This window comes from Aulostomus chinensis, chromosome 20 (assembly GCF_037954235.1).
Source record: "Aulostomus chinensis isolate RoL2024-O1b breed Wild chromosome 20, RoL_Achi_v1.0, whole genome shotgun sequence".
NCBI classification, from domain to species: Eukaryota; Metazoa; Chordata; class Actinopteri; order Syngnathiformes; family Aulostomidae; genus Aulostomus; species Aulostomus chinensis.
In genome coordinates this window covers 12,947,859-12,967,335 of record NC_141339.1, presented here as the reverse complement: position 1 = coordinate 12,967,335, position 19,477 = coordinate 12,947,859, and the positions used below count along the sequence as shown (strand labels likewise).

General features: G+C 41.2%; 1 protein-coding gene across 3 annotated transcripts in view; it reads right to left on the bottom strand.

Annotated features, from left to right (window-relative positions):
• Positions 1-19,477, bottom strand: part of LOC147242880 (glutamate receptor ionotropic, kainate 2-like) — a 67,949-nt gene that overhangs the window by 46,321 nt on the left and 2,151 nt on the right. For all 3 annotated transcript variants that reach the window (XM_086189836.1, XM_086189834.1, XM_086189835.1), the window contains exon 2: positions 190-357. In XM_086189836.1, the coding sequence (XP_086045962.1) occupies positions 190-357 (168 nt within the window). The remainder of the gene's footprint in view (positions 1-189; positions 358-19,477) is intronic.

Here is a 19,477-nt window from a genome sequence, read left to right as displayed (position 1 = left end):
TGACAGAGATATTAGACTTCATCATTGGGTGTAATTGTGTGTAATTCCAAAAGATAAACACACACACTCGCACACAAACTGTAGATCCTCTGGTTGCAGGCCGATGATAGACATTTTGTTTGTACACTTATTTACCGTAAATTAATGCGTGTCGTGTTGGGATAATTAACTACAAATAAACAACCTCACCTTTCCTGGAGGCCTCGAAGCTGTCGAAAATGTTTATTCTCTGGATGTCATAGGTCAGCGTGGTGTTGGGGAGCAAGGTGCGGTTCCTGTTGATTGTGTTCAAGGCAAATTTAAAGGCGAGTTCCTCTGCTCCGGAGGGGCCACTCTCAATGGATTCAAATATTCCCCCTGAGGGATGCAGAGAAAAAGCAGAGAGCCAGTTGAGACTAAACACTTCCCCTTGGCGTAATTACAATAGATTCCTCAACTCCAGACACATTCAAGCAAATGATCGATGTGACGCTGGCAATTACAGCTCAAACAAGCCTTTTGAACATTTTTGGTATTTACTCTCTCACATTATTGATGGTAAATTGTTTGCTACTCTCTAATGCGCACTGACACATTAACATGAAATACATTTACATTGTGGATTAGTATTCAAATATGAGCTCATATGTATTCTGCAGCAGTCGGCGATGTAATTACAGGCAATTATCTGCTTAGTTGAGGTGAGTTCAGTGGTGGGTGCCCTTCTTTAACTCCCTCACTCAGCCTTGACAGGAAGGTTCACTCTCCAATTTTTTCACATCGATTTTAATGATTCTCAAATGAGACGAAAGAAGCTCAAGAGTGCACAAAGAAGAGGAATAAAGAGGTGAAGCACACAAAAAAAGGTAGAGGGGAGATGGCGAGGACTGAAGGAAGCAGGTCGGTGAAGTCGGTGAAATGAATATGAGCTTAAATACGAGCACAATTCCAATCTTGTGTAAATGACAATGATTAAAGATAAACAAGACTCTGTAAATGAAACTATTATTTCTGCTCCAAATTTCACACTCTCTTTTGTTTATGAATATTGTGCAGGCATCCTGATGAGTACAAAGCACACACACACACACACACACACACACACACACTCTCTCTCATCCACACTAAAGCGGTCAGGTGCTGAGCTGAATCAAGCGACTATTGAACACAACAAATCGAACAGCTTGTACCCTGCGTGGTTCCAATGTCCACTTATTTATTACTGGGATATGTCGAGCAAACCTGTTTTTCACTGGACGAAATGCAACACATTCTATGTTTACAAGTCGCACGATATAGTGGCGTGTTATACGTACACAGAAAAAAAAAAGGACAAGAATTTGAACAAACTCAAACTCGTTAAAATATGTATTCTTACTTCCATGTTGGGTGGAGCCCCTCTAATGTATCACTCAGGAGATTTGATCAGCTTTTGTTCGATTGGTTGGTTATGTATTGGCTGATGGGGGGTGATATGAAACACAGTCATGTATTTCACATGACCTATTTGCTAAATATGTATTTTTATGTGTAGATAAGCGTAGTCAACAGTATTATGGGTTAAAATGAGCTCTTTACTGGGGCAACATAAGTATTAAGTATGTTATTAAATCAGTAATAAACATGATTAATATCACACTGTGAATTGGGCCGTTTTGAATAATGAGTACTTTTAATTTCAGTGTAGGAAGTACAGTTCGCTGACCTAAATCATGTACATTTCCATAATGCATGTATTAAAAAAAAGGATGGTACACCAACATCAGTTTTTCAATGCCATAAAATTATGATATATGCTCCTAAAGAAGGCTATAAAACTTGTTTTAGGATAAACATCTTTAAACATGGGCGGCACGGTGGTGCAGTGGTCAGCACTGTCGCCTCACAGCAAGAAGGTTCCAGGTTCAAGTCCCGGCTCGGGTCCAGGATCTTTCTATGTGCATGTGCATGTTATACGCCTATTGTATGTGCATGTGCATGTTCTCCCTGTTCCTGCGTGGGTTCTCTCTGGTACTCCAGCTTCCTCCCACAGTCCAAAGACATCAAGAGGGGACGAGGCTGATTGATACTCTAAATTGACCGTAGGTGTGACTGTGAGTGTGAATGGTTGTCTGTCTCTATGTGTTGGCCCTGTGATGGACTGGTGACCCGTCCAGGGTGAACCCCGCCTCTCGCCTGAAGGCTGCTGGGATAGAGAGAGCCCCTCCCAACAACCCTTGACAGGATAAGCAGAAGAAAATGGATGGATGGATCTTTAAACACAATATCCCATGAGAGAGTACCACATTTCCCATACTCCTAAAGTGTAACAGTGACTTCTCTGATTGGTGGAGACTACTGTCACTGCTGAATTTAATGATTTTTTCCCCCTCTTTTTTCTAAACGCTCCGAAAGAAATATTCGATGGTCACATTTCCTCCGGTAGCTGAATTTTTCTCGGTGTAAGACTCATTCATGCTCCGGTCTGATCTAATGTGGATGTGGAGTAACAGATAGAATGTGAATGTGGTGAATAATATATAATAATAATTATGTTTATAATGTCGATATCTTTACGGGGTTGTGCATCCTCACTCACTCAAAGAGGAGAAGAGTAGATTTCATCAAGATTTCACGCCGGTGTGATCATAAATGGACATCGGAGCCCAGAAGTGAGTGAGCGGCTTGGCTTGTTATTTACAATGCTGTGGCTGTCTGAGACGTCTCGTTACCTTTCTGGTTATATGAGAATCAAACCTCATGATTCTCATTAAATGACAAAGTAAAAGCCTCAATCCAATAAACAAACAATATACGCCATTTCAGACAAAATGATTACCGCCGCAAAGTAAGGTGCTATTAATTTGAAATAGCTCCCCTCAGACTTGTCAATTATCCTGAGTTGAACTGAAATGAATAAAAGCTCCAGATGGTCCATTAGTGTAGCCCAGAATTCTAAACAAGGGAAAGCGAGGTTTGAACCGGCACTACAGTCGATCTCATTTTAAGTTATTTTACCTGATTCTTTAACCACATGCATGAAATGTTCTGGTTTTTACTGTGCAGTGGGAACACTTAAAAAAGTCTGTCATCCAGGACGCGTCTAATTTTGGCCTTAAATGGGGTCAGCGAGAATGATGAAAGAGTATTTTCACACCATCGCCGGGATGAAGTATGGAGGTAGTGATGAAGTTTTCACTGAGAATAGTTCTATATTATAAACAGCTGAAACAACTTTCCAAATAAACACAAAGGCAAGCTGGAACACTTTTGAGGATGGACTAAATCCTGAGAAAAGCTTTACAGAAATCTAACTTAAAAGAGAATAGATGAGGGGGGGGGGGGGAGCGAGATGAAAGGAGGTTGTGAGAGCCACTCTGAGAAACACTCTCGGAGACAAAGGTCAGGAGTCCATCTACGGCTCCCGTCCTCTCAGAGGACCGAAGTCAGTTTGATGAAATCCCTGAAAAAAAAAAAAAAAAAAAAAGTTTGAAGCCTTGCTTATTGATTCAATTACAGAGGCAGGGGGAGAAAGTGAGTCTGGAGGCGAAAAAGACACAGAAGCATTTTTTAAACGGGCGGAGAGAAAGAAAGAGGAGTAATAGACATAGAGGCTATAAATAGAGTCCGGCCACGGCGGGGAGTGACAGAAAAAAAAAAGTACATGAGGGCAAAGAAGATGTCATTAACTTAGCGGAGGAAGCTTTATCACTGTCACGTAGCACAGCTGCGTGTTGTCCCTTCTTATGTCTTTTAAATATAGTCCAGTACAGAACTGGAGGAGGGATACATGCCGCAGTGTGGGATTACAGACGCCGCGCGTGTTGTGTTTTCTTCCACGCCAGTGTTGCTATTCACGCCATTTAATTTCCTTGATTTGACACATTAATCTTTAAAATGAAGCAACACCTGAGAATCACCATAAAAGACGATGGGAATCACGTCCGTACGAGCTAATAGATTATTATTACAGCGCTGCCCCGGGGGAGCAGACTGAGCTCCACTGGCCTGTTCAACCACTCTTCATATGAGCAAAAGGGTATTAGGTTCTGCTCATTGGATTTCTTTGGCACTCTGTAAGAAAGGAAATCAAATACTTGGGAGATTACCGAAGCACAGAAACATTCAATTAGGTATGTCCACTGGGGAGGTTTCATTATTGGAAAATGACAGTGTATATTTGATAAATTGATTACTGTTCTATTTAATATTTGTTAGCAGAGTTTGTATCCTTCCAGAGAATGGATAAAGCAAAACCTTGTATTTGTTTCTCTGAAAACTGCAAAAATCAAAATGTTAATATGAAGGTTGAGTGTCCAACAAAATATCCAATTAGAGTGGAAAACCTGAAAGGTTGAATTTGAGGAGAAAAAAAAAATCAGATAATGGCACAAAATGTGCTTGGTCCAGCTCTTGGCGTACGATGTGCTTTCAAAACCTGCTCGCTGTGTGGTTACTGTGTCTGATATTAAAGGAACAAACCAACTTTTTAAGCAATACGTTTGGCTTTCCTTCCCAGACTCAGACACGAAGATAGATACCCTTCTCTCCTCTGCATGAGTTAGTGAGTAAGACCAGCTGAAAGCTAGTTAGCTTTGCACAGCGAATGAATGAATGAATGAATGAATAACGTCTACCGCTGCTTCAATCGTGAGCAGTGTTACAAGACAGGATTAGGAGGATTACTTCTGGAAACAAAGATCCTGAACCCGACCTTTTGCAATGACCACTGAGGTGGGTATGCTAACATTTCACACTAACTACCATTCATTATGCTAAGCTAAGCAGTGGTTAGCAGGTCTCTGCTCCACAACGAACACGCAGAGGAGACAAAGGGATCTGTTTTCCCATCTGGAGAGGATAAATATTAAACTTCTTTGACCCAAAACATGTGTTTCTTTAAGTGTTATAAGATACCAAGGAGAAATTGGACAAATATACTTGGTGTGATGAAGGGCGAAGGTTTTTTTTTCCGAGCTGGTTTTTCATATCTGTGTGTGATTGCACGCAAGCTTCAGAGTGTGTGATGCAAATGTAGCTCTGTCCTGCAGCATCCATCTCACTGTCCTCCTCCTCCTCCTACTACGTACTGGTGTGGCCAAACTGACTGCAGGTGTGTGAATTACAGCTGAGATAATCAGTGTGTGTGTGTGTGTGTGTGTGTGTGTGTGTGTGTGCGTGTGTGTGAATTATGACGCCACCATCACAGGGACTGGTGTGAATTATGGTGCAAATGAAAGCTCTGAGTGAGTTATGAGCTGGATAATCACCCTGACGAGAAAACAGGCCTGCTGATATGAGTGTCTGAATGTGTGCGCACGCGTGCGTGTGTGTGTGCGTGCGCGTGTGTGTGCATGTGTGAGAGAGAGACTGAGCAGAGAGTGGAAATGAAAGTGCTGTGTGGGAGGGTGTCCTCTTTGTGTAAATTTTACTCCCTTTTAATGTTGGTTCATATTCACTTGCGTATTTATTTCGGTTTCCGGATTATAAATTAACTTATTGGCTTAATTTCTGATCATTTGATTAGTAAATAGAAATCTCTACTCTCTATAATCACAAAGAATCGTAAAAACCTTGACATTCCCCTCTTTCGGTACTCACAATTCTCTGAACAAAGAGACACAAAGTGACACTTTATTTCTCTGCCTGCAGGGATGACTACTACTTCCACATAACTATGAATGAAAATAAAAAATGCTCTCTTTACCCAAGGATGTTCCTGTACAGTGGGAGATTGGAGTCAGATATGTTGCCATGGCAACTCAAGCATTCATGCTATGGTTGAGAAGCATCGGCAGTTTTGGAGTCTGAGCAGCTGATTGGTGGAGGAAGGGCGTTGTGATAGTGCGGATGGCCTGTCTCTGTGACTAATGACCAGCAACGCAGCTGCAAGACCACGGTGGGCTGAAGGGTGGGTGCCATGGCAACCGATGAACAACCCTGTCGTTAGGGCAAGTGGCCCAGGTATGCACATGCAGCTTCTCAGTTAGACACTGTGGCCGCCACCCACCACACCTCCCAACGCCCCCCCCCCCCCCCCCTTTCTTGGAGTCGGTGCTTGCAGCCAATAAACAGGAGGCAAAGTGATGGAAACCCTCTGTAAATATCCACTAAATTCCTGATGGGAACACTCCCTGACATGTTTGGCACTGAATGGGAAATAATGCATGAAGGCCTGCAGAGAGTCGCCATCCTTGGTCATTAATCTGAAGCTCCCCTCGCGGTGTGCTGACCTTCCTTCTCTGCACAAAGGCCAATTCTCTCTCTCCCCAAAGACCCTTGAAATCTTAGCAGGATGCTTGGCAGTGCTATATCACACAAACAAGCCAACATTGCAGCATTATCATTAAATTACATCATTCCGAATAAAACTCTTTGTAAAGAAAATTGTGTCTGGTAACTTTCTCGGGGCATAACTTCATTTGTTATACATATCTGTTTTGTTTTTTTTATGTGTAACGCCGGGGAATGACATTCAATTCTTTTGTTATCTAAAACCCAGACTGTGTATTTTTGTCATAAAGAATGAAAGACCTGCCAATAAAAAACACAAAAAAACTGGATTTACAACCTCAGAAAACTCCCTGGAAAACTAAAATCACACGTAGGACGAAAAGTCACTCAATCCAGTGAAGCAGTTATCAATTATTAACACGATCACAATCAATAGTGATAGAAAACTCAATATGAAATCTGTAGCAAAGACACAATCCCTCCTGTCACCCAAAAGCCTCTTGACTCCGGACTTGACAGTCACCTGACACTGCTGGATGTTAAGCCTCAAGCGCACTCGCACACTTGAACAGACACATGTGAAAACACACAATCACGCGCAAGGAAGATTGAGACTAAATAAACCTGTCAGGTAAGAAACAACTGAGTCCGGGGAAAGTGTGTGACTAATGTGAGGATTCAGAGCCTGTAGCACTCACAGCTTCCCATAGCTCCCTTCACTTTCATTCAAGGAAATAACGAGCTCTAATTTTGTCAAACGATCAAACTTATCAATCTCTCGCGTGCATTCTCGCATACTCAGTCCTCCTTTAGAGCTGCGTGCCACCGACTGCCTTCCTGACCCAGCTGAAAGCGGAAAACCAGTGATCATAGAACATGTATTAACTCTGAGTGCTGGCAACAGATGTGCTAATTTGCCAGGCTCTCTCTATTCATAATAATGTGCCAACTCCCTCCTCAAAATATGTGCTCATTTGCAAGGGCTCATTGTGGATGTACTAAACTACCGACTGACATTTTGTGTGCTAATTTGTCAAGCAGGGACCTCTTTTTGGTACTAATTGTGCCGAACTGTGAGTACACTTCCACGGGCCTTGAATTGCTGAAGTCCCAAATGACTTCTGTCTGCTGGCGGTTTCCAACCTCTACACTGCTCTCAAGTTGTGAATGCAACTGAAAAGAAACATCCACTGTGAGAATAAGATGTACAAGCGCATACGCTTGTCTGCGCAGGTGTATACACACACACACACACACACACACACACACACACACACACAAATATACATGCCTGCGCTTGAGATTAGAAGGGCTCTTCAAAGAAACACCAGAATGCACAGTGAAAAATGTAACGCACAGAAACAACTGCATTCTCTGGGAATCTAAAGGTTAGAAACATGAATAAATATGTGCGAGAAATATTTGTACTGCAATCTTTCTGCTTTACAGTAAAAGACATGAATACTTTGATATTTTAACGATCTAAAGGAGAGGCAGAGTAATTTATTTCATTTTAGAGGGAGTGAAAACCACTTGTGATGCAGTCAAACAAACTGAAACACAGACTTTTATTGGCAGCAAAGAAATCTAGCGACAGATTTGGAGCTTCAAGTAATATTTTCACTCTCTGCAAGCGTGTTTGTTTTGTCTTTACATTGTTTTTCTCTTCAACACATTGAAAATCCTCTTCTCACCGTATCTGACAGATAGTAAAGCTGAGAACACCATTTTTATTGCATTTTTCCCACCTGCCCAAATACCCTTGTGTGTAAAATGCAATATTCAGGGTATTACCATGGAAACAAGACTTACACACGCACACACACTCACAAAAATAAATAAAATTGAAGGGGCCAAATATACCTATTAGAATATAACTGCTGTTATCATGTAATAACACGCACGCATGGAAATATGCAAAACAAATATATTTTTATGGGTAGTAACAGTGCCATCTACATACGGAATATGCTTGAGGTGTACAATGCAGCTGCTGCAGTACTACAATGGTTTTTTCAAGGCCTCGTCTTGTTTGATGCACATTTATTTTGGAAAAATACTGTAGGTGGGCCCTTCCTATCTGAAATCTATTCCACAGATGTTGTTATAGAACAAGTGAAAGACCAAAGGTAGGCCGGTGTTGGCAGGAGTTCAAGAAGATTTACTAAGTAAGAGGAAACCAACCCTGCGACGGTGAAAACAACTTCAAACATCACATATATAGGTGTATATATACATATATGAAAAATAACCTAAAAATTTATTTAAATGAGAAAATCAACACAGTCCAAACAATCAAGGTCCCTAGAAAGGGCATCAAGTGAAACATCTAGGATTAGAACACAAGGAAATGACCACTATAAATCCACGATGACAGGACGAGGACGTGGAGAAAAGGAAGAGAACGTCTGCGAGCCTTTTGAACAAGGATGGCCAGAGGAGGTGAGCACCAGCTGCAGACGACGGCAGCGAGAGGCTCCAGACTGAAGTATAAATACGAGTATTCCCGGTACTACAGTCACAAGGTTATAAAGTTCAAATACATAACAGAAATCCCACAACTACAGTTGGAAGGTTTTAATGTCAACACAGAAAATATACGATTTACAGTGTAACATACAAGCCTGGGAGGGAATGAAGAGAACATTTCCTGATGCTTAATACCTTGCTTGTGCTTTTATTATTCCCCATCTTTCTTCCTTATCAAACAGCCCCGCAGACACACACACACGCGCACACACACACACACAAACACACACGTGCGCGCGCACTTTCCCTGTGAATTGAGTATATCTCACGGTGGCCTCGACAGGTGACAGATGGTGACCTCACAGCACCGCTCACTGTAAACTGAGTTTTAATCAAGCTCAAGCACGTGTGAGAGATGCTAATTATCTACAGAGAGAGGCGGGAGTCCAGCCTTGAGAACACTGAGACCGCGCGTGCGCATGTTTGTCTCGACTGAGAGAAACCCCTCAGGGCGTTATAATCAATTTATAGTGCTGCAGCTGCGATGTATGAGGCAGGATGGACGAGGTGTCTCAAACGTCCCTGGATACTCCAGTCCTCAAGCACCATTACTCACCAAAATAAATATAGACACGATCTTGACTTGAAGTTTTGAAACTAAATCTCTGACAGTTAAACATGGCGAAATGTGGCGAGGTTGATTTACATCATCCTGCACACTCGAATGTGTCATGGTATCATGTACAATTTTTTTTAACTTCTTGGTCTTTTCAAAGTTTATTTGATTTAAAAGGGACAGGGTGCGACTTTATATTCATTTCACGAATTATCTTCACGAAATAAAAAGGTGAATGGACCAGATTTAGCGGAAAGGTAATTCTCATTTGTAGTCCTTATACAATTAACAAGACACAATACAAAATACAAAATAGATAATTCCGAATACAAAATACAGGAAATGGAAGAATCCTGGATTAGTTACCTGCAAAATACTTTCAAGTGCAGTAATTTTGCCCTCAAGTAAAAGTGGCAGTTCTCCATTATCCTTATGGATTTGTTAGCGCTTCTTTAATTCTATTAGGATTAGGATCGATAAGTCCCAACCTTAACGGTTCATAAGTTTTGAGCAATGGAGTAATTCATACTTTCAATGGTGCCTACGTAGGCCTACATTTTTCAAACCACCCAACCCATCTGTGAATCCCTCCGAGATGTCAACCTGCAAAAATCTCTATTGTTCACTTAGAAGCAACGCAGGGGATCAAAAATCGAGAAATTTGAAGCCATTTTTTTCTCGCCACCAAATTTATGAACAATGTACTTTTACAGGAACCCAAACCATCCTATTTCTCCAATCCTAGCAGTGCGCACTGATCCCGTGTGTTGCTGGACATTCAAATGATCAAGCATAACTTTTCACATAATAGGAACGTTTCATGAGAATATGTTGCACTATTGAGCTATCTTGAACATTTACATTTTTAGCAATAAACTTCCGTGTTATTTGGAAAAAAAAAATGTGATCGCGAACGAAACGTTCAATTACGGCATCAATAACGTGCATTTAATATACTGCATATTAAAAGCCTGCGACCTTGATTGGCTGTGGAGAAATTACATTTATGTTGTAATTAGGTCACCGAAAATTATATGATACTCCATCACCCTCTGAGCTCCCTTCGCACTCATTTTAATTCTCACTGTTCTCTGGCTCATCAAAATGGTCATGTATTACACTCTTCCCATTGTCATTTTGAACAAAATGGCTGTAAAATGAGACTTTCTTTCTTGTAGAAGGGCAGATGTTATCTCCCGTTAGAGCCAAGAGGTCAAGAATTAATTCAGGAGGCGGCTCTTTAATGCGCACAGCTGGGTTTTTGTACTGCGATGGAAGGGGAAAGAGGAGGCATTTTACAGGGTTTCAGTAATCTAAAATCTTTATTCATATGGAGGATCTTGCGCCTAGTCAACTCAGATATTAAAATTTGAGAGATAATATCCCATTAATACAAAGATGAGACAATAATAGTTTGACACTTTATGCAAGACAAACAATTTAAATTCAATCTAGAATTCCATCCATTCAGTCCATCCATAAATCCTATTTATTTTGCATCGCCAAAACCATTTTTAATCATAAAATATGGACTAAAAGCAATTTACAGCCATGAGACAAATGACTATTGTCCACTAAACTGCACACCATTTCCTTTATATAGAATGTTAAACACACTGTAAAGTAAGTCCTGGTGATAAAAGCTGCACTGTTCAGACTGCATGGAAATCTGAGAGTGAACATGCTTTGAAATTAATGAACCAAAAAGTAAATGGAGGTTCGGAATGTGTATGTCACGTCAGGATTTGTGTCTTTGTGTACAAGGACACTGAAGAGGGCATGATGATAGTGAGAGTACAAAGTAGAGGGAAATGACCAGGAAACAAGCTGAGAGCCAAGAGGAGACAAAGACGCCACAGAGATGAAGGACAGTGAAGGACGGGGAGGGCTGGGAGAAAAAGAAAAGCAGAATGGAGAAAACAGCAAATACATGGTGGAAAGACTTGACCTTCCACTGATTCTGGATGCTGATTTGGTGTTGAAATTGCACCTCATTTAAAAGAAGAAGACGCAGAACACAGACTCTCATCCTACAACATCAAATAGGGCTTACGGCTCGTCGAGTAGCAACACATTCATACGCCCATCGACTGTTTTGATTCAGACCCGCTGTACACAGACCATCTGTTGTCAAAATAAAAACATATTCTATTGGAAGCACCCCGATGCACAAGGCATGCTGGAATATTCGGAGATGGTGAGTAAACTGGTGAGAAGAGGGTTTAAAAAAACGTTCAAATTTGAACTGCGCCACAGTTTTACAGAGCTTTCCGGAACCATAATAGCCTCCACCGAGGTAGTTTTGAAGCCGTTGCGTTTGCTAGGTTCTACAAAAAAAACGAAGCAGTTACCATCACTGTGGCAGAGTCTAACTGCAGTTGAACACCCCAGATAATTAAGGTTTACCAAACACTCCACCTCCATCTTCTATTTTAACACACGTTAATCATGTTTAAATGTAACATTTCACACTGACGACCCAGAACAACCGGTCCACCTTGAGTATCAACACATTGCCGCTGCTCTCATATAATATAATGTACTCACATATTGACCTACTGCTGCAGTGACTTTTTCTCAGCATTTCAATTCATTTTCCAGGATGTACTTTCATATAATAGATGAAAGTACATTTACATTAAGTAGATTATGGTTATTTTTAAGCACAAAAACGACATGCACCACGGAAAATAATGGTTGGGCTTAAAATACAAAATATTTTCCAGGTCGTGAATACGTGACCGACACGGTTGGAGTTATTTTTACTGCTTCATATCGATATAAAGAGGCTTCCACTGGAGTCGATTGTGCAAAAGAGTCAATGTCAGATGTCGAAGGCCATGACAAAATGGAGAATTGATTCCAAACTGCATTCTAAGGTCAGAAGATACCATGGTAGCAAAGTTAATTTATAGGAAATAACTTTCACTTGTTTTATCTCCTGAGGAAATATCTTTTGCTAGTTCCAAGTCTTGGTCAATAGAGCTGAAATGTGGGTACATGTGAAAATAGACGACAAAGCCGGGTATACTTTGGGGCGTGGCTACCATAAGATTGACATTTCATCACCGGGACCAAGGAATCAGGGTAAATGAACTTCCCCGTGCCTACATCCTTGTCCTAAGATGGTAACCCCTCCATTTGCATAAAAGCTGGCATCCAGTTGTCGTACAATCTCTTCACAGCATGCCAGCTTTAAAAAAAGAAGTCATGATCTCTGCAGGCCAAGCTGCAGAGCTGTAGGAAATACGCAGCAGGCAGATGGGTGTGTTGTCAGACAAACAAAAGGATAATTTGGAGATGGATGCAGCGAGGAGGAGCATGGAAAAAAAAACTAGATGAGAAAGAGAAACAAGAGGGAAAAACAGGGAATAAAAGAGGTCACTGGAGGCAGAATAAAGACACTCAATTAAATGAGTGAACTGATGGCTCATTAGACCTTAACGGACACCTGCACACCCCCCTCCATCAGCCGCAGGGCAGGAAAATGTCAGCTCCTTGTTTGGGTTCAACGGCTTCACATCAGCCACTGCTGTAAACAAACTACCTGATAAAATGAGCTACAGTAAGCGACTCTTTGCTGCAACGCTGTGTCAATTTTTCTTGCTTGTTCTACAAACACACAGACAATTGCATCGATCTGCAGCACCAGAGCAAAAGAAATGAGAGAGACCCAGCACACTGACTTTAGAGTGGTAAAAGAGCCAGAGGCTTCCTGAAAACTGAATTACGAAGTTCCTATTATATGTGTGCTCACTTTTTCCTCTATAAATAAGGAAAAGATGTATGGAAGATACATGTGAGAGAAGACAAAAGAGGTGAAATTGGTGGGAAATGGGAGCAATGCTTTAATCTCTTCCACTGATCTGCAGTCTGCTTTCTCACATCTGCTGGGGAGGAAATGCTTTTGCATTTTTAAAAACAAATAGCTGTGCACTGCTCATTTTATTATTGACTTATGTCTTCACCAGATCTTAGAATAGACTGTGCAAGCTGGGAAACTAATCTCAGTCTGCCCCCCCTGACAAGATGCTTTATATGAGGGTATAAAGTTGGGATTAGTGGGTCATATTTAATAAAAAGGGGAAAGTGGCTCCTTTTGGGTGTGGATGGCTAACAAAAACCTAAAAACAATTAAGAGGTCATTTGCTGACAAGAAATACAATCTTCACCTGTATAGATTTGTTAAAGAAACTCACCAACTACTTGGGAAACAGATAAGTTAGCTAGTTAGCTTAGCTGAAATGGATGATGGGGCATGGATGCATTCCCTCGCAAAGTTAAATACAGTTTTGTCCAGGAGGGTCTTTAGCTCACATTAGTTTGTGCGTAACATTTGTTGAGAAAAACCTTAACTGAAGTTATGACGTGGCTTTGAAAAGCTGCATCGAAACACTACGCCCAGTCAAGAAAGTAGTTCTGGATTATGTGTCTGACCCTAAAATATCAACATCTCATCATTTTCAGCAGTGAATGTATAACTTAACTATATTCTATCAATGCAAGGCAAAGAAGGTTTTGGGGGAAAGTGTATTTTATGACTTTTGAGACAGTTTTCTCGACTGCCTCTCTGCTAGCATTGCTGTAGCTAAGCTAACTAGCGGTTAGCCACCTAGTGGCATTCTGGAGCTCCTAATGCACGCAGAGGGAAGTGAAGGGTATTTACCTGCTTGTCTGATGCTAAAAATGATGGACAATAAATGTTTTTTTCTGAAAAAGTTGTCATGTTCCTCTAAAATTAGATCATTTTAATGTCTTTCGGTAAAGACTCTGCGCAGCTGACTTGAGCATTTATATCCAGAAGGTAGCCGAGACAAATTTGTATGCATTACCTCTCCTCCCCTTTCCTTTCACAAATACCCTCAAAGCAAAACGACTGCAAGAATGTTTTAGAGAGCCACACACTTAAATGTTCCTGAGCAAAAAAGGATGACGGACAGAAAAATGAAATTCAACATTGCAAGAGGAGACGTTTTGCAAAGCCCCGGTGGATGGCGGACAATAGCGTGTCATGCTGATTCAAAGAACACGATTTTAAGTAAGCCTGCCTCAATATGTCCTCCCACAGAGCCCATTTCCCCCTGTGTCCTTGGTTCACACAGAGAAATGTTCATACATCCAACTGGCTGTTCTGTCAGTGGGAGCCTGAATTTTGCTTTCTCTCATTCAGCTATAGTGGCTCCCCTCCTCTTCGTACTCCTTTATTCAGCTGGCTGGAGCTGAAGGTGAATCACCACATCCTAACCTGATCAGCACCCCACATCATGGCCAACACAGCCGGAGGGCTTTTCTGGGATCGATTGACTCCTGAATCCTGTGTAGTTTTGATGTCAATGCTTTTCATTTAAGGTGTATGTGCCTTTAAAAAGGTTTACTTGGCGTGGGTGTTTGGAATTCACATGTAATTGCTTTTTTTTTTTTTTTTTAGAGGGAATAGATGTGTGTTTTCTAACGATACCCGCCAATGTGACATATATATCACACCCTACACTGAAGAAATTATACATGCATATTGCACTGAAGTGCTATAGTGAGAAATAGATCCAACAAAAGGCAATCAATGTCACTGCGCTTGAGCAAACACACAGTAAACATTTAGTCTGGCTTCCAATTAGCACCACCAGCTTCCACAATAAGCTGTGTTTGTTTCTTTCTTTCTCACTCGTTTAACAGGTCAGTCGCTCATCATGACTGAAGACAAGTCTCTGGGGTTTTGTTGTTACAAGAGGATGAATACCATTAGCATGATATATATATTAAAAAATCATTGCAGAACAAACCCCAAATTGTTGATGTGCGTTTGTATTTGCAGTGAAACACAACTGTCGGTTAAAAATAACCACAATCTTAACTTGCCTCGATGTGAGTCATCCGTTTGCTCTCTGCGCCAAAACAACAACAACAACAACAAAAAATGATTTGCCATGCTTTTGTATTGTGTCATTTCAGAGGACAACTGAGGGCGAGCATCGTTTCCAGTAAGGTGTGTCCTTGAGTGGGGGTTTATTAGTGGCTGTTCTTGCCGCAGTTGAAGCAACTACCTGGCGTTCATAAATCCTCCGACTGTAAAAGGTGGAGATCTCTTAGTCTGGTAATGCCGGACTAGCTCCTCCCTTAAGTGGCATGGACGTGAGTCCTAAAACCTAGACTTAAGTTAGCATTGTTGAATGTCTAGCACCCCTGTCTTAAGGTCGATGGGATATCTGAAAAAGATTTTAACACCTGAGATGAGGTCTGTGATTCACGCTTGCTGACGATATTTAACATTTTGCGCTACGGATACGTGGGAGAAGGAGACTATTGCTTGCTATTAAGTTTCATGTATGATTTCAAGAATCATACATTTTTGGAGATAATTCTGCGGAACAAAACACGCAAACGTCAAACTCACAGAGTTTTTTTTGTAATATTAATAATAACAATGAGAATAATAATAAAAACCTCCCATTAGCTTTTGGTCAAGAGAGTCCTCTGCAATACTACCTTTTAGGTTGACCTACAAAAACACATCATCCCTGCACTCTATCACCTCCAGTACTGCACCACGTTCCCTCTTACACACGACGCATTCGGTGTATCACAGCAAGTGGATATTTTTTCACACCACTTAAAGCGCAGCCACCTCCTACTCTATACAGCTATCACGTCACATTAGGAGTCAGTTAGCAACTCACGCTGGGTTTTTGGAACGTGTCAGACGAAACGTACAGAGAAAATGGAAAGATCAAAGTACCCGCAGCTCGTCATTTGTTCAGTTACCTGATTAATCCAGTCTCCTACACACACATGCTCCTTAAAAAAAATACATGTGTGCATTCTCACAGATGGCAACCTGCGATAGTTACACACAAGCAGGGCAATCCAGGACTTGGCACTGTTCATGTGCCATGCTGCCAATTTCTATCTTTTTACATTATTCCTCTTAGCAAAACAAACATTGATTTTCTTCACAGTCTAGTGGAAGTGGAGACAGCCAATGAGTAAATATAGATAACGATGTGAGAAGCTAATAACAATATATGTTTGGGTAGCGTTGCCCCAAGTTTTTGGTTCAAAAAAAAAGATTTGATTTGCCAATTTGTCATCATTTTTCCCCCAGCACGGTACAGGCCTGTATCTGTAATTTCGAGTGCATTTTCACCTTGCTGATGCGATGCTGCTGACATTTATTCAGCTGCAGCGCCTGACTGCAGGCCTCCCCTTACACCGTCCTTTCTTTCTCTTCACAGTGGCCATCACAATATAGTAATAACACACACACACACACACACACACACACACACACACACACACACACACACACACACACACACACACACACTATCTTTACTTTGTATCTGCTCACATTTTACACCCTCTTTCTCTTTCTCTTATTTTTTCTTGCACACCTTCGAATTGTCCTCCAACTCTCGTGGTAAAACTAAGAGCAATATAACAACAACAACAACAACAACAACAGAAAAATCACCTGTCTTTTAAAAAAAGAAAAAAAAATCTTGCGAGTGTTTGAAGCATTGACCTTCAGTTGGTTCTGAGCTGGATGACCAGGCGGTGAGACATGCTGCAGCTCTCCTCTCAGGGCAGTTTTCTCAGGCAGACAGTTTCGCAGAACAAATTGCATACGCAACCCCCCCAGCCCTGATATCCAGGGAAATCCTTGAGCGACAATGACAGAAAAAAAGTGATAGGCAATGCAGAAGTTGGTGCCCCCCCCCCCCACACACACACACAAGGCAGCAGATGTGCTCTATTGGATTTGCAAAAAAAAAGAATTAAAAAATAGCTCGTATGTCAAAGAGGAGCCAGACAGTCATGCTAAAACTGGCAAACAAGGTCAGCTGTTTAAAGCCTTGCCTTCAGCGTAAATTATCAGAATGAAATTGACTGAAGCGGGAGAAATCGTTTACCTCACAGATACTTTCTATTTAAAAAAAAAAAACGGTGCGAAATTCCAAAAAAAAACAAATCCTTGAGTGCATCACCGTCGTCACCATCGCCGTCATCACTATCATCATCATCATCATCATCATCATCATCAAAAGAGCTTTCCTAACAGAGGTTCGACAGTGAGACCTCCGAAGGGCTGTTTTAGGAATCCATCTAGATACCTCTCTGCTTCAAGTCCATGTGTGCGGTGCTGAATGCTAATGTAAAAAAGACCTTTGTTCTTGAAACCCACGGTAGATATTTTTAAACCATGGAAATCATTTGCAAGCCGAGAGGAGATAGTTTCTATAAGCTATGGCAGGGGCAAGTGACACATGAATATTTTAAGCAGCTTTGCGCCTATTTAAATGTGTTTGCTGTGAATGCAGTGGCAGCAGGCCAGGGCACGGGGTGTTATCCGTAATTCCTGCAAACTAAACTCCAGCATGATGATAATTCAGGCTGGCGGACAGCAAAAGCACATAAACTTAATTAAGTACAACTACTCCCCTTGAGTTTGTGCCTTCTCTCCTTGCTTGTCCTCCAAAAAAATGTGTAATTTCACCACAGTTGAGCGGATGGAAAGACTTTTAAGAAACACAATAAAGGACTTTTTTTTTTTTCCTGGCACTGCAATTGTGGAAGTAGTTAGATAAACTTTCGCCAGAGGGGATTTTGTCTTTTGCCAAAGGACAAAACAAATGGGTTGATTTCCTTTCCAAAATGAAAAAAAAACAAAAACAAAAACAATGTTGTATTTTAGTCATAAATATTCCCAGATGTGACTGCAGTGGGGAAAATATAAACAGGAAATAAACTACTAAAAAAAAGAAAAAGAAAAAAAGACTAAAAAATAATAAAGAGCATCTCTGAGTCAACAAAGCTTTCAGTGGCAGCAGCTGACAGCCCATGGACATTCTGAGTCTGCCAGTGTTGTTTGAAGATGTTGGTGATAATGTTATCACCCAACCTAACACACACACACACACACACACACACACACACACACACACACACACACACACACACACACACACACACACACACCAACTACGGTCATCAGAATTAAAAGATTGACTCAATCTCATTGCTGGCTCTCTGTCTCTTCAACGTCTTCCAGAGGCATTTTATGAATAAGACGCATGTCTGTAAATAAAACTCAATCATCCGCCATGATGACTCATTGCTCGTGTGACTGAATATTTGTGACAGGGGGCTCTTTTAACTTAAGATAGCCGCCACATGATGCTATACTTTTAACGCCGCCCTGTATTTCCATCTCAAAGTCAAGCCAAAAAAATGACAAATGAACTTTCGCAGCAGCAGCCTCTAAAAATACGACAGCGCAGAATCAACGATGTAAAAAGGTCAACTTACAATTTCTCCTTCATGTCAGAACACCTTCAGGTGTTAAATGTAATACCAAATGCCTACTTTTTAACTCAAACACATTCGAAATTGTTTAACTTCTTAAAGTGTTAACTTTGCAGCTTATGCCTACTTGAGAGGAAAGAAAACTGACAACTGGAAAAACATTTCCTCAATGCAGATTCAGTAGCTACAGAGTCTCATTTAGTGCTCTCAGAAGGGCAAGAGCGAACAAGTTATAAAAAGGGAATGTTCTCTCGAGTGGGTTTTATTACACCCTGTAAGAGCTGTACCATTTAAGTATCTACGTAAATTAAATATCTGTAAGAATCAAACTGAAGTGTGAGCACAATTGAACATATTTTCCTTCTTGTTTTTTTTTTTAAACACTTGTTGCCACGTTGCGTGACCAGGAAGGGTCGGCCGTATTTGGGCGTTACTGTATGCGTGTGTAAAGGTCTCAGTCTGACAGGGGAACAGTAGTTACACCATACGAGCCGCCAATCTCGGCAGGATGGTACACGGGACAGGAAAGGAAGAGGAGGGCCCAGGGGAGCTGACCTCCCCGTTTACCAGCCCTTCTCCAGGAGCAGCTGGGATTATCTGCTGAGCAAGCATATCCAGCAGTACAGGAAATGCATTGGAAAAGGACCAATGGGCTCCATTGTCTCTAAATGCATTTGTTTTTTCTTCTTCTGCACGTCTCACAGCACACTGACATATATTTTCTCTGTGGGATAACATCACCTATCTAAATCTATCCTCGTCTATATTTCTCTTTCGGAAGCTCCTTTACACGCAAACACAGACAGAAGCATCCTTCGTAGGAGATCAATTACACTGAAGGAAAAAAAAATCATTCAAGGGAGAGAAAGACTGGAAGTGGATGTTACTTCCCTGGAAGAG